This window comes from Hyperoodon ampullatus, assembly GCF_949752795.1.
Source record: "Hyperoodon ampullatus genome assembly, chromosome: 8".
In the NCBI taxonomy this organism is placed as follows: Eukaryota; Metazoa; Chordata; class Mammalia; order Artiodactyla; family Ziphiidae; genus Hyperoodon; species Hyperoodon ampullatus.
This window is the reverse complement of record NC_136921.1, coordinates 102,016,541-102,030,280: the sequence shown is the minus strand read 5'-3', so window position 1 is coordinate 102,030,280 and position 13,740 is coordinate 102,016,541. Positions and strand designations below refer to the sequence as shown.

Below are 13,740 nucleotides of genomic sequence, written 5' to 3'. Positions count from 1 at the left end.
TCCTCCATCACTCTGGACCACCATCCCCTGTCAACACTGTGCACTAACGGGCAAGTCTTCTTGTCTCTCCGGTGCTCCCTGTGGATGGGCCCCGTCTAATTCCTCTGGGCCTGCCACCAAGTGGAGCCCTGATGGAAGTTTGTCATCTAGACATAGCCCATGTCTGTGACAAGGTGTAAGAACAAGGCATACGATGAAGAGTGGTTAAACACCCCAGTGCTGTTTATTCAGGAGAACAGTAAGATAAATACACCTAAATGTTACAAATTTTTATGTACAGGAATGACCACTCCCCAGCAAGTTTAAAAAGCGGTCTGAAAAAAACAAAAAATATACTCCCCCCACTCCCACTTTCAAATCCTGGAATGCCCAGGAAGACAGAATCAAGCTCTTGATGCATTTTCTTCAACACAGTCAACAGATATTGAATCTAGACTGGTTTGGCCGACACTATTGGAAAGAATGCAGATGTGGAAAGAAAATGCTCTGTTTAAAGTCCCTTTCCAATGCTGGCGCTAGGCACCCAAGTTTCACCTACGTGACCCTATGGGCGTCATTTCCTGAAGCGCTTGAAAAGCGGGTGCACGTGCTTACTGGAAGCCTTGCTCCGGGACGAGTGGTACTCCATGTACACTGTGTCATCGGCCCCAGACATGGAGCTCATCGTGCCGAAGCGCCGAGACACCTGCAGGGCGACCCGGCCCACCATTAGTTTACAAAGCAAAACACCCTCCTCCTATAACATTTATAATCAGAATAAGATAAATTTATAAAACTTATAAAAGTTTCATAGATTTTATTATTTTTAAAATAACATTTACTGACCACTTAGTATGTCTCAGGCATAGTTCTAAGCAGCTTATACTTATTTACGTGTCTTACCTCATCTAATGCTCACAACCATTATAATCCCCACCTTACAGAAGAGGAAACAGGCACAGAGAAATGAAGTATTTGTCCAAGATCACACAACTCTTAAACAGATGGGACTTGAACCCAGGCAGTCAGCTTCAGATTCCATGTACCTAGCCATATACCACCCTGCCTCTCTTAATGACAATTTCTAAACAGAATTTTAACAGTGAGGGCAGGAGTCCCTCAAAATCTCCTGAGACCCTACCATAAGGCTTTGAATCAACTGGAAATCCTTTCTAGCCCTGGGCCTGAATCTTGGCTCTGTGTCTCACTGGGTGGCCTTGGGCAAATACTGAATGTCTGCACCTCAATGAACTCATCTGTAAAATGTGGATAACCACATCTGCTTGACATGTGTGGTGTGAACAGAAATCACACAAGTCAAGGGTCTGCCCCCGAGCCTGGGACACCACTTGCACCAGATTCCAAGCAAAGTACGCAGACAGGCACTGAAGCCACGCCTTGCACAGCCTCACCTTGGGTGACCCACTGTGAGGTGGAATTGACTAGACACCACCTTCAGACACAGAAACAGGAATTTTCCCTGGGCTCCCGTGGAGAGTGCCCAGGAGGAGGCCCAGCCCCCAACCCCCAGGTCTGGGGACAGAAAGGTCTCAGGCTGCGGGGAGGGCAGCACCTCCCTGGTGACACTGCTTCCTTCTTCCCCTGTTCCAGCCATCGCTCGCTTTCCAGCTCTAACACCAACTTAGTTTCAAAAGCACCTGATGAAATGGTACTTCTCTCCTTGGAAGGGCCTGATAATAAGAATTCCTCATAATGATACTTTCATTAGTTATACCGTATTATATTTGCCTGGCACATAGCAGGCATTCAATAAGCATGTGCAGAATAACTGAAAAGTTGTGCATTTTCAGAGAACTCTAAATTTTTCGAAGAATGTATGGAAACTACAATATGAGTTGATTCTCAGATGCATTTTACAGCCCGGAAGGCTCAGTTTCATTACTGAGGAGGAAGCCAGGGATAAGGTGAGGCGCCCAAGGCCAAAAAGGCAGCCCCAGGTCCGTCACGCTCCTTCCAGCAGCCACCCTAGGCGGAGCCTGGGCTCCCACATCCAAATACTAACAAATACTTACGCCAGACTGCTATGTGAACAGAGCAGGAGACCCACCACACCTGCCGTGGGCTCAGACACACAGAACAAGACAGACGCACAGCAAGGTTAGTAGGGGCGTTTTCGATTATTCTCTTCTCTACAGTCTCCAAGTTCTTACAAAAATCACACAGGCACAAACACACAAAGGACTGTGCAGGCGTATGTGTGTCTAAGACGCTGTCCTTCGGGAGAACTGACATCTGGAGCCTCACCCACTCACTCACCTGGCTGGATTTGGAGCCAAATTCTCCCGCCACCACCTCCTCCTCAGCATCCAGGTCAGAGGCTGCCAGGACCTTCTGTAAGAGTTGCTGTTGCTCCTCTTTTGTTGAAAATGCCAACTCCTCCTCCTCCATGTTGGCAAGCTTTGTGATCACCTGCACAGCAGAACCCTCTTGTTTTCTCTCCCTGGACCCGATCCCGCCTTCTCCTGGGCTCACCTGGTCTGGTCACTTGCCCCCTCAGGCCCAGCAGAGCAGGTGGCTAATAACGGAGAGCTCCTCTTAGGCAGTGCAGAGACCAGCCTCAGAGCCACTGTCAACAAGGAGCTTAACTAATGACTGCAAGGCAGGAGAGGTTCAGGAAATTCTAGAAAACTCTGCTCCCAACACATGGCAGCTAAATGATCACTTACCGAAGATCAACAGGGATCTCAGCAATCTTAAAACAACCATTCTGGTAGTTTTCCCACCTTGCACCAGGTAAACGAAGGACCAAAAACCGAAAGGCACAGCCGGCTGCCCCTCAAGAAGGCCTTCAACCTCCGGGCTTGGCACCCAGGGCTTCCAGCAGGAGGGACACTTACAAATGATAGGATATTAAGAATGGATTTATAAGATTTTTTTTTCCAAAAGAGAAAGATAAAAGCATGGTGGAGATTTGGTTTTCATTTCTTTGGAGATACCTTACTACAAGGCCTACCTATCCCTGCAGAAAGCTTGGATTGATTACGTACAGCAGGGTCCCCAACCCCCGGGCTGAGGACCAGCACTGGTCCGCGGCCTGTTAGGAACCGGGCCGCACAGCAGGAGGCAAGCGGCAGGAGAGCGAGTGAAGCTTCATCTGCCGCTCCCCACGGCTCGCTTTACCGCCTGGACCACCCCCCATCGCTCGCATTACCCCCTCTCCCCACCGGTCGGTGGAAAAACTGTCTTCCATGAAACCAGTTCCTGGCGCCAAAAAGGTTGGGGACCACTGAGTCAGAAAGGGAACTTCTTTTCCTCTCTCTCTCATTCTTCTCATAATTTTAATTAGAAAATTCCTAGAAGTATCTGGCTGCACCCTTCAGGTGGCCACAGATCTGGAGTACAGATACGGGACACTTCTGCCCTGGCCTGATCACCAGGGTCCAGATTCTGGGAACCCTAACCTGGCTGCTCTCAGCAGGCAGCCCTGGAGGTGAGGAAGGCAAAGGCAGCTCCAACCAATGCAGACAACCATGTGCTCAGGTACCATGCTGTCGAGCTCACCCGTCAAAGAACCCAGAGCACTTCCTGATTCACTGCTTCTCTTACCCTTACGATTCTCCCAGGAATCAGGAGGTATGGATGCTATTATCATCTCAAACGTTACACAGACAGATAAAAAGGTCGAAATGAAAATCCTTCAAAAAACTGTCCCAAATGTCCTGAACTAGAGTTCAGCGTGAGAAGTCTGAAAAGTGTCACTGCCTCTGACTAAAAGGGGAGGGAACAGACAACCCTGTCCTCTTTTCTAAAGCTAATAAAAGGGAACTCTATTAGTTCCCTAATTAGTTCTGCCCTAAACCAATTTGAAAAAGATACAATCTAAAGTATCTGAAAAGGCAGCCTACAGTCTCACAAATCAAGAACCTGGGAACTTACATGTTCTAAGATATCCTTTTAATCCCCTGCTTCCAGCACCCTCCACCCACTACCACAAGTCAAAACCCTTTGGGACACTAAATCCTAACAAAAACTTAGTATTTGTGTCAATAGGAAAGAAAGCAAATGCCTTAGCCAATGGAAGTTCACCAAAGCTTTAGAATTTCCCAAACTATTAAAATACCAGATTTATAGTACATGGATGGCTCTGATGTCTGTGAGGCCCACTGAGACCCAGGCTTACCAGATGACTAAGGGCAGACTCTCCCAGCTCCCTGGAGGGGGCACCCCCTGAGAAAGTAACCCCGAGGGGCTCAGACTAACACAGTGATGGCCACAGTTCCTTCATCTCAAGTCCTACTAGGCTAGCACATTTTCCCACCAACATCTAATGTTTTCTCTTCAAGACAACTGTAAAAAGTTAACAAGCTGAGACTCCACAGGCCTCTTGCTTCAGAGGCCCCATTCTTTGACCATTCACTGTGAGAAGTTGGAGACAGGAGGGATCCTGCACAATATTTTTCCTTCAAAGCTCCCCACAATTCATGCAAGGACAAAGGTACCCTAATGTCCCCTAATGTCCTGTGCCTGCCTGAGATCTGTCCCATGCTCATGCTGACAGCAGCCCCCCACTTCTCATGGAGGGCTGGGTACAAAAAAGCCTTGGTCCTACTCTGACCAGAGACCAAATGCTTACATACCTTAAAGCTATAACCTTGATCTACCAAGAACCTCTGCCGCTTGGTTGAGTAAGCCATTTCCTGTGTGTCCTGGGACACCAGCGAGTAGAAGAAGGCATTGTACTCCTCTGCAACCATCCCTGGGGGAGGGCACATAAAAGGACAATATTAGCTGTTAGAAAGGCAGGAACTAAGGGTCCAGGGTTCAAAAGCAAGTACTGCAATGGGAGAGCTCTGCAGTCAGAGGGGCCATTGCCCTGATTCTGCACGAAGACTTCATCAAAATTAAAAACTTTTGTGCTTCAAAGGACACCATCAAGAAAGTGAAAAGACAACCCACAGAATTGGGGAAAACATTTACAAAGCATATATCTGATAAGAGATTTGAATCTAGGGAATATAAAAAACTATTACAACTCAACAATGAAAAGACAAATAAACCAATTATAAAAAGGACAAAGGATCTGAATGGACAGTTCCCCGAAGAAGATATAAAAAGAAGATTCATGTGTCAATGAGCACATGAAAAAAGCTCAATACCATTAGTCATCAGGGAAATGCAAGTCAAAACCATGACAAAATACTACCTGGTGCTAGGATGACTAGAATAAAAAAAGATGATTACAGTTGTTGTCAAGGATGTGGAGAAACTGAAATGCTCATACACTGTTGGTGAGAATGGAAAATGGTACAACCACTTTGGAAACTGTCTGGCAGTTTATTAAAATGCTAAACATAAAGTTATTACACGACCCAAGCATTATTCTAAGAGCCAAAAAGTGGAAACAATCCAAATGTCCATAAATGAATTTTAAAAAGTGGTATGTCCAGGGACCTCCCTGGTGGCGCAATGGTTAAGAATCCGCCTGCCAATGCAGGGGACACAGGTTCGAGCCCTGATCTGGGAAGATTCCACATGCCGTGGAGCAACTAAGCCCATGCACCACAACTACTGAAGCCTACGCGCCCTAGAGCCCATGCTCCACAACAACAGAAACCACCGCAATGAGAAGCCCGTGCACCGCAATGAAGAGTAGCCCCTGCTCAACGCAACTAGAGAAAGCCCACGTGCAGCAAAAAAGACCCAACGCAGCCAAAAAATAAATAAAATTTAAAAAATAATACTCAAAAAACAGTGGTATGTCTATACAGTGGACTATTATTCAGCAATAAAAAAGAATGAAGTACTGATACATGCTACAATATGGATAACCCTTTTGAAAACATGATGCTAAAACTACTAAAAAAAAAAAGGCTCAGAGAGAAAACCCAGTAATAGGAGAATTATCATAGTAACTAGGACAGAAAATATTGTAGCCTATAAAATCTGATCCTGCAGGAAAATCTTAATATTTTTGCTTCACAGTTCAAATGTCAGTAAGTTAAGTATCTGTGTACTGCCTCTGAATTCAATTGTTTCCTTGTCTTACAAGAGTTCAAAGATGCAAAGAAAAGGGCTAAGTGTATTATATCAAATATTTTCCTTTTTCTCCCTTTGTTTTATTGAGATAAAACTGACATATAGCGCTATATAAGTTTAAGGTACACAGCATAATGATTTGACTTACATATAATGTGAAATGATTACCTCAATAAGTTTAGTTCACATCCATCATTGTAGTTTCGATTTGCATTTCCCTAATAATTAGTGATGGTAAGCACCTTTTCATGTACCTGTTGGCTATTTATACATCTTCTTTGGAAAACATGTCTATTCAGGTCCTTTGCCCAGTTTTTGATTGGATTATTTGGTTTTTTTGCTATTGAGTTGTATGAGGTCTTCATTTATTTTGAATATTAACCCCTTATCAGATATACGATTTGCAAATATTTTTTACCATTCCATACGTTGCCTTTTCATTTTGTCGATCATTCCTTTTGCTGCGAAGAAACTTTCTAGTTTGATGTAGTCCACTTATTTTATATTTTGTTGCTTAAGCTTTAGGTGTAATATCCAAAAACAACACTGTCAAGACCCATGTCAAGGAGCATTTTTCCTTTGTTTTCCTTTAGAAGTTGTATGATTTCCAGCCTTACATTTAAGTCTTTAATCCATTTTGAGTCAATTTTTGCTAGTGGTGTAAGACGGGTAATTTCATTCTTTCACATGTGGATATCCAATTTTCCCAGCACCGTTTATTAAAGAGACTATCTTTTCTCCACTGGGTATTCTTGGCTCTCTTGTCAAATATTAGTTGACCATATATGCATGGGTTTAATTTCTGGGCTCTGGATTGTGTTCCACTGGTCTATATGTCTGTTTTTATGCCAGTAACATACTCTTTTGATGACCACAACTTTATTATATAACTTAAAATCAGAAGTGTGATGCCTCCTGCTTTGTTCTTCTTTCTCAGAACTTGCTTTGGCTATTTGGGGTCTTTTGTGGTTCCACAAAAATTTTAGGATTGTTATTTTTACTTCTGTTAAAAATGCCACTGGAGTCTTGATAGGGATTGCATTGAATCTATAGATGGCTTTGGGTAGTATAGATATTTTAACAATATTAATTCTTCCATTCCATGAACAAAGGATACTTTCCATTTATCTTGTTACATTTCTCTCATCAATGTCTTGTAGTTTTCGGTGTAGAGCTCTTTCACCTCCTTGGTTAAATTTATTCCTAAATATTTTATTGTGGTTTTTTTTGTTGTTGTCTTTTTGGCTCCATGGCATGTGGGACCTTAGTTACCTGACCAGGGATTGACCCCATGCCCCCTGCAGCTCGGAGTCCTAACCACTAGACAGCCAGGGAAGTCCTCAATATTTTATTGTTTTGGATGCTATTGGAAATGGAATCATTTCATTTCTTTTTTAGATAATTTGTCATTAGTGTATAGAAACACTACTGATTTTTGTATGTTAATTTTGAATCCTGCAACTTTACCAAATTCATTGAATAGATCTAAAAGTTTTTTGGTAAAGTCTTCAGGATTTTCTATGTATAAAATCATGTCACCTGCAAATAGAGAAAATTTTACTTCTTCTTTTCCAATTCTGATGCTTTCTATATCTTTTTCTTACCTAATTGCTTTGGTTAGGACTTCCAGTACAATGTTGAATAGGACTGGTGAAGAGTGGGCACCCTTGTCTTGTTCCTGATCTTAGAGGAAAAGCTTTCAAATCTTTCACTATTAAGTATGAGGTTAGCTGTGGGCTTGTCATATATGGCCTTTATTACGTTGAGGTACTTTCCTCCTATACCTAATTTGTTAAGAGTTTTTATCATGAACAGATGTTGAATTTTGTCAAATGCTTTTTCTGCATCCATTGAAATGATCATATGATCTTGTCTTTAATTCTATTAATGTGATATATCACATTTATTGATTTGCATATGGTGACCCTCCTTTGCATCCCAGGTATAAATCCCACTTGATCATGGTGAATGATCCTTCTAATATGATGCTGAATTTGGTTTGCTAGTATTTTATTGAGGATTTTTACAACTGTATTCATTGGATATTGGCCTGTCATTTTGTTTTCTGTAGTGAACTTTTCTGGCTTTCGTATCAGGGTAATACTGGCCTTGTAAAATGAGTCAAACAGTATTTAAAAAACAAAATTCCAATCAAATTCAAAGGGATTTTCAAATTAGCTTTGTTTGTATGTGATGAGTAAGGAATAAGTAATGAATCACTTTCATAGATGCTAGTCAGATTTATCCAGCAGTCTATTATATTCTGTTATGTACTCTCATTCCTCATTATTAACAGTCCTGCAAGGTAAGGATTGTCACTCGGACTTTGGATGAGAAACCAAAGCTCAGAGGGTCAAATTACTTGCCCAAGGTCACACAGTTGGTCTTGTGCTCAAGTCCATGTTTGCTATTTCCACTAACTTGCCCTGTCTCCATTTCAAACACAATTAGCTGTTTCCTAAACATACTCAAATGCAATACAATTACAACACCTGCCCACTAATCCTGTCATTTTCAAACATCCTAGCAGTCCAAATTCTTCCTAAGATTAGTGAATTCCTTGAGGACAGGGCCTGCGTCCTTGTTTTAGGACCTGCCTGGTCTGCTAAGAGGATGCCATCTCTTAGCAGAAACGTCAGTCTCTACTCTGCCCATGATTGGGTTCTGGGCTCCTTTACTGCAGTTAACAAGCAGAGGAAGCATGACTCTTGCTTCCTCATTCACTGAGCTTGTGACGTCCCTGCTGTAAGCTGTCACTCAAGAGACCACTCTTCACAGGTTATGAGCAAGGTATCCACCTTGTGGCTGCCCAAGCTGCTCCTACCAAGCCCTCCCCTTACTCTTAACTCAAGGTTCAGGGGACAGCTGCCAGCCCCTACACTTGCACTGGTGGTCTATGCTCTGCTTTCTCCCTTCTACATCTACACCATTACGCACTGCTTTCCTGGCTCCTCTATCTACCAACACAAACACTCAGCTCAGACTGTGACCTCCAGACAGCTGCCATGGAAAATGTCCACATGCTCAACCCCAGCACATGAGAAAGAACAATGGCCAAGGAGACCTTGGTCCTTGCTTTGGGACCCCCGTCCAACCCCTTCAGGGTCTACCTAGCCCAGGAGCACAGGCTCACCCTCACAAACAGACACCTGATGGAAGTGGTTTGAAAAGAGAGACCGCCTGGAGCAGAAGGTACCTTTTTTTGCTCGGAGCACTCGCCCCAGCCTCTGGGCCTCCTGCCGCCGGGAGCCACCATGAGATGAGATCTGAATGAGAACATTTGCTTCTGGCAGATCAAATGATGTGTCACCCACCTATAGAAATGAACCAGCTGTGAGTTTGGGAAGGTTTTTATATATGAGTCAAAAAGGGGAAAAAAAGTCAACTGGCCTCAAATTTAAATAAGCTCTGTAGGTAATTCAGAAAAACAATCACTATCCTCTTCAGTCTGTACTAGGGTCCTTCAGATGCACACAGGCCTCTAAGGACCTAGTATGTTCTCCTGAGAGCTGTCCTATAGAAGCTGTCAAGACCTGACTCCTGGGGCTTCCCTGGTGGCGCAGTGGTTGAGAGTCTGCCTGCTAATGCAGGGGACACGGGTTCGTGCCCCGGTCCGGGAGGATCCCACATGCCGTGGAGCGACTAGGCCCCTGAGCCACAACTACTGAGCTTGCGCGTCTGGAGCCTGTGCTCTGCAACGGGAGAGGCCGTGATAGTGAGAGGCCTGCGCACTGCGATGAAGAGGGGCCCCCGCTTGCCACAACTGGAGAAAGCCCTCGCGCAGAAACGAAGACCCAACACAGCAAAAATAAATTAATTAATAAACTCCTACCCCCAACATCTTCTTAAAAAAAAAAAAACCTGACTCCTAACCATCTGTCTCAGCAACAGTCCCAGTGTGGCTGCTAGGGACTCAGAGACAAGAAGGCCCTATCAACAGACTCTCTGTGAGTGATTTTTCTTACTTTTTGCTACAGAAATAGGTCTGCACAAAACCATCCACAATCTTAACTGGAGGCTATTGAGGCCAACAGCAAATGTCGGACACGTGACCTGGGAGGGGCCACTGCTTGCACTGGGCTGGATTCTGACTCTGGGTAGCTGCCTTAGCTTGGGGAGGAGGTGGGGGAGGAGATCCAACCATCAGGGTTCCCAGACACAGAAATAAAAGCTTGATCCATCCATGATCACTTTGTAGGTAAATCTCGTTTCTTTTGGGCTTTGGGTCTGTTCTAACCTGAATGACTATTCTAAACTGTTGGGCCACCACTTCTAACTGCAAATTAAAACCGTCACCAAGCTGGGCCTACATGATTTTACATTGTGTTTATATTCACCACCCACCCCCAAGGCATAGCAGGAGCCAAGACAAAAGCTGCCCATGACCCACAGGAATCTCCAATGCCACAAAGAGAACCTTATGCAAATGCCCACCTTTGCCATAGTAGGTAATCAACTTTTCCCCCTTGTATAAAGAAAATACAACTCAAAGTTCCTGTATCCCAAAAAGAGGTGGGAAAAACTTAAGTCAAGCCAAAGGACTTGCTAGATTATATACTCCTTGAGTTAGGAATATAGATTATATACACTAAAACCCTACATCTGCTTCTTCCACTACCTGACAGGCAACGTTCCTCTGCCCCCAGACACTGGACACGTGGGAATGAAAACTGACACGTGACGTTCCTTCAACAAACACCAATTCACTGCCCAGAAATCATCCAGTGTCCCCCAGGCCCGGGGGCTGCTGCATGCCACACTGACCTTGGATATGAAGATGGTGTTGATTTTGGGGTTATGCTTGAAATTCTGGAGAATCTGCATCCTTTCTCCCTGGGATGTAGGACCATAGATATAGGGTCTAGAGAAGAACAAAGCTGTGTTAAGAAGACTACAGAATCACTCCTCAATTGTCCTGAAAGCATGTCAGAGGGAAAGGGAGATCTTGCAAGGTTTCTCTCTTCCAGGAAGCCCTCTGTCATGCAAAAACATCAGGAAGAGAGCCACAAAAGTGAGAGGCTACAGACCCTCCCCAGCCTTTCCCCTCTGAGCCAAGATGCAGGTCACTACTCTCTTCAAGATTCCCTCCTTTACTTTTTTGTTTTTGGCCTGTGCTCCTTCCTGCCTCAGTATCTCTCACTCTAAGCTTAGTGACTACAAGGAGAATCCCCTAGATTTCACGAAGCTCAATGGGAGCGGCAAAGAAAACATTGCTATTTGCAAACAAAAGTTTGGAAGGAACTGCTTCCTAATCAAACAAGCGTTCTCCAAGAAAGGAGAAAAGAGCCCCTTCCAGACTTTTCCCTATGGACCCCCTATAACACTAAGTTCAAACATTTCTCTTGAGTTTCCAGCTCTGTGCCAAAGGGTACAACCCTATCTGACAACCTCATCGGTTATCACCGCTTGGCACCTGGCAAAGCCATTCCTCTGCTTTTCTTGTAATGATGTGGTTTTGTAGCTTCCAAAGGGTCAGCAACAACAGTGATGGTGGCGATGACAACAAGGGCGATGAGGATGGCCACCAGGTATGCAGGGCCCACCCACACCTAACATGCAGCTGGGCTCTACCCTGGAGAAAAAACATCCATGCCTGCCGATAGTCCTCGGAACTGTGAAAGGGAGGTTTCGTGTTCCCAATTTACACACGAGGCACTGAGGGTCAGGAGCCTGAGAAGGTTGACCCAAGTGGCTGTTCCACCACCGAGGCCCACAAGCTATCCCCGGGCAGTGCCCATGGGAGGCTCAGGAAGCACGACTTCTGATACTCCCCACGTGCTTCCCAACACTGTGCTACAAACTGGATACAGGTGTACCCAAGAGAGCAGCCCCCCTGCCTGTGGGGAAGCTGGGCAGGGCCTGGGACAGCTGGAGGCTTCCCTAACCACGGCAAGCCTGGCCTGTGAGGGTGTTCGGGGCACCACACAAATCTTCTGATTTTCTGTATGTGTCATGCTGTGAAAAAGGTCGGGAAACTGCACTCTTCAGAAAAGCCTGTCTCTTGATACCCAGGTTTTCAGGTGGTTCTTTTTCTCCTCGCTCGTCATCAGGAAAAACAACTCAAATAGTGGTGAGCCCTCAATTTCTGAAGGTTCTCTCATAGAGGAAATGAAACAGAAGGGTAACCATCCTTCGGAAAGAGGACCTAACATTTGTTGAACACCTACTAGATGCAGGAACCCTCTGAAGTAGGTGGTGGTAACTCCATGTGACAGTGGAACAAAAGGAGGTTCAGAGAGGTAAAGAACTTCCCCTAGGTCACACAGCTAATAAGAGGAGGAGCTGGGAGTCAAATCCAGTGTGTCTGACTCCAAAGTTCATGTTCTACCCACTACCTCACACTATCAAACAACCCAAAGAGTCTCTCCTGCAAAGTACTTTAGTGACACCTATTCCTTTCTCAGTAAGGTCGAAACAAACCAGAAACTCAGAGACTCCCTGTCACACACCAGTCCCAAGTTACAGAATGGAGGATAGCCCAGGATCCAAAGGACCATTGTATAGCAAGAAAATGAGACAGACAACAACACTTCGTACACTTAAAGGCCAGAAATACCAAATAAAAGGGGAAAAAAAGATAATAAGTAAAAGTTGTAATTACGACTCTAGTGCCCATGAGAGAGCCACACCTGCTGCCCCTCACCATGCCAGACTGGTTCGGATTCGACAGTGCCAGGCAAATGAATGTCCCTCTTGAGGGAGGCTCCAGGAGGAGTCAGGATGGAGGACTGGAATGGGGGCGGGGATAGGAGGGAGGATGGCTCTGAAATCAGACACAGTAAATATATGCACTGTCTTGATGTCCCTCTCAAATAGACGCTGATGAGACAGTAGTAAAGGATTGGAAAGATACAAACCCACAAGGGCAAAGAGAACAGAAGTAACAGCAGAATAGTGGAAGCAGAATTGTGGAAGTTGAAAAGCAGGTGGATACAGGCATGGAAACGAAACTAGCAGACCAGAGAAAGCAGAAGCCCAGGCCAGCAGGAGGGAAAAACCAATACAAAACAAGACAATGTTCTACACAGAACACAGAAGTGTTCAGGATCTAATCACCAGTTGCCTGGGAAGGTGGGTGGTAGGGTAGGATTACAGACAGAAGGACCGACAGAGTACATGCATAAAGAAGGGTCAGACCCCAACCCTGACAGCCAGGCATGCCTCCTCCCACCTGGCAGAGAACTGGAAGTTTACTTTCTATATTCTGAACAGGAAGGTCTACACTTAGGGACCTCAGGCAGAGCTGAAGGCAAAGCAAGACTGAAAGTGAAGAACGACCCCAATGTTAGCAGAAGGAAAAAAAATCATAAAGATCAGACCATAAATAAATGAAAAAGAAATGAAGGAAACAATAGCAAAGATCAGTAAAACTAAAGCTGGTTCTTTGAGAAGATAAACAAAATTGATAAACCATTAGCCAGACTCATCCAGAAGAAAAGGGAGAAGACTCAAATCAATAGAATTAGAAATGAAAAAGCAGAAGTAACAACTGACACTGCAGAAATCCAAAGGATCATGAGAGATTACTACAAGCAACTATATGCCAATAAAATGGACAACCTGGAAGAAATGGACAAATTCTTAGAAAAGCACTATCTTCCGAGACTGAACTAGGAAAAAATAGAATATATAAACAGACCAATCACAAGCACTGAAACAGAAACTGTGATTAAAAATCTTCCAACAGGGCTTCCCTGGTGGCGCAGTGGTTGAAAGTCCGCATACTGATGCAGGGGACACGGGTTCGTGCACCAGTCCGGAAAG

General features: G+C 44.6%; 1 protein-coding gene across 1 annotated transcript in view; it reads right to left on the bottom strand.

Annotated features, from left to right (window-relative positions):
- Window positions 1-199: 199 nt before the first annotated feature.
- The window catches only part of ERCC3 (ERCC excision repair 3, TFIIH core complex helicase subunit), a gene marked incomplete at its 5' end in the record, with an annotated part of 32,406 nt that continues 18,865 nt past the window's right edge, over window positions 200-13,740 (bottom strand). Inside the window, 5 exons of the mRNA XM_079710042.1 lie at window positions 200-685; window positions 2,257-2,409; window positions 4,578-4,696; window positions 9,173-9,290; window positions 10,741-10,837. Coding sequence (XP_079566168.1) covers window positions 554-685; window positions 2,257-2,409; window positions 4,578-4,696; window positions 9,173-9,290; window positions 10,741-10,837 — 619 coding nt within the window. The 3' untranslated portion in view covers window positions 200-553. The remainder of the gene's footprint in view (window positions 686-2,256; window positions 2,410-4,577; window positions 4,697-9,172; window positions 9,291-10,740; window positions 10,838-13,740) is intronic.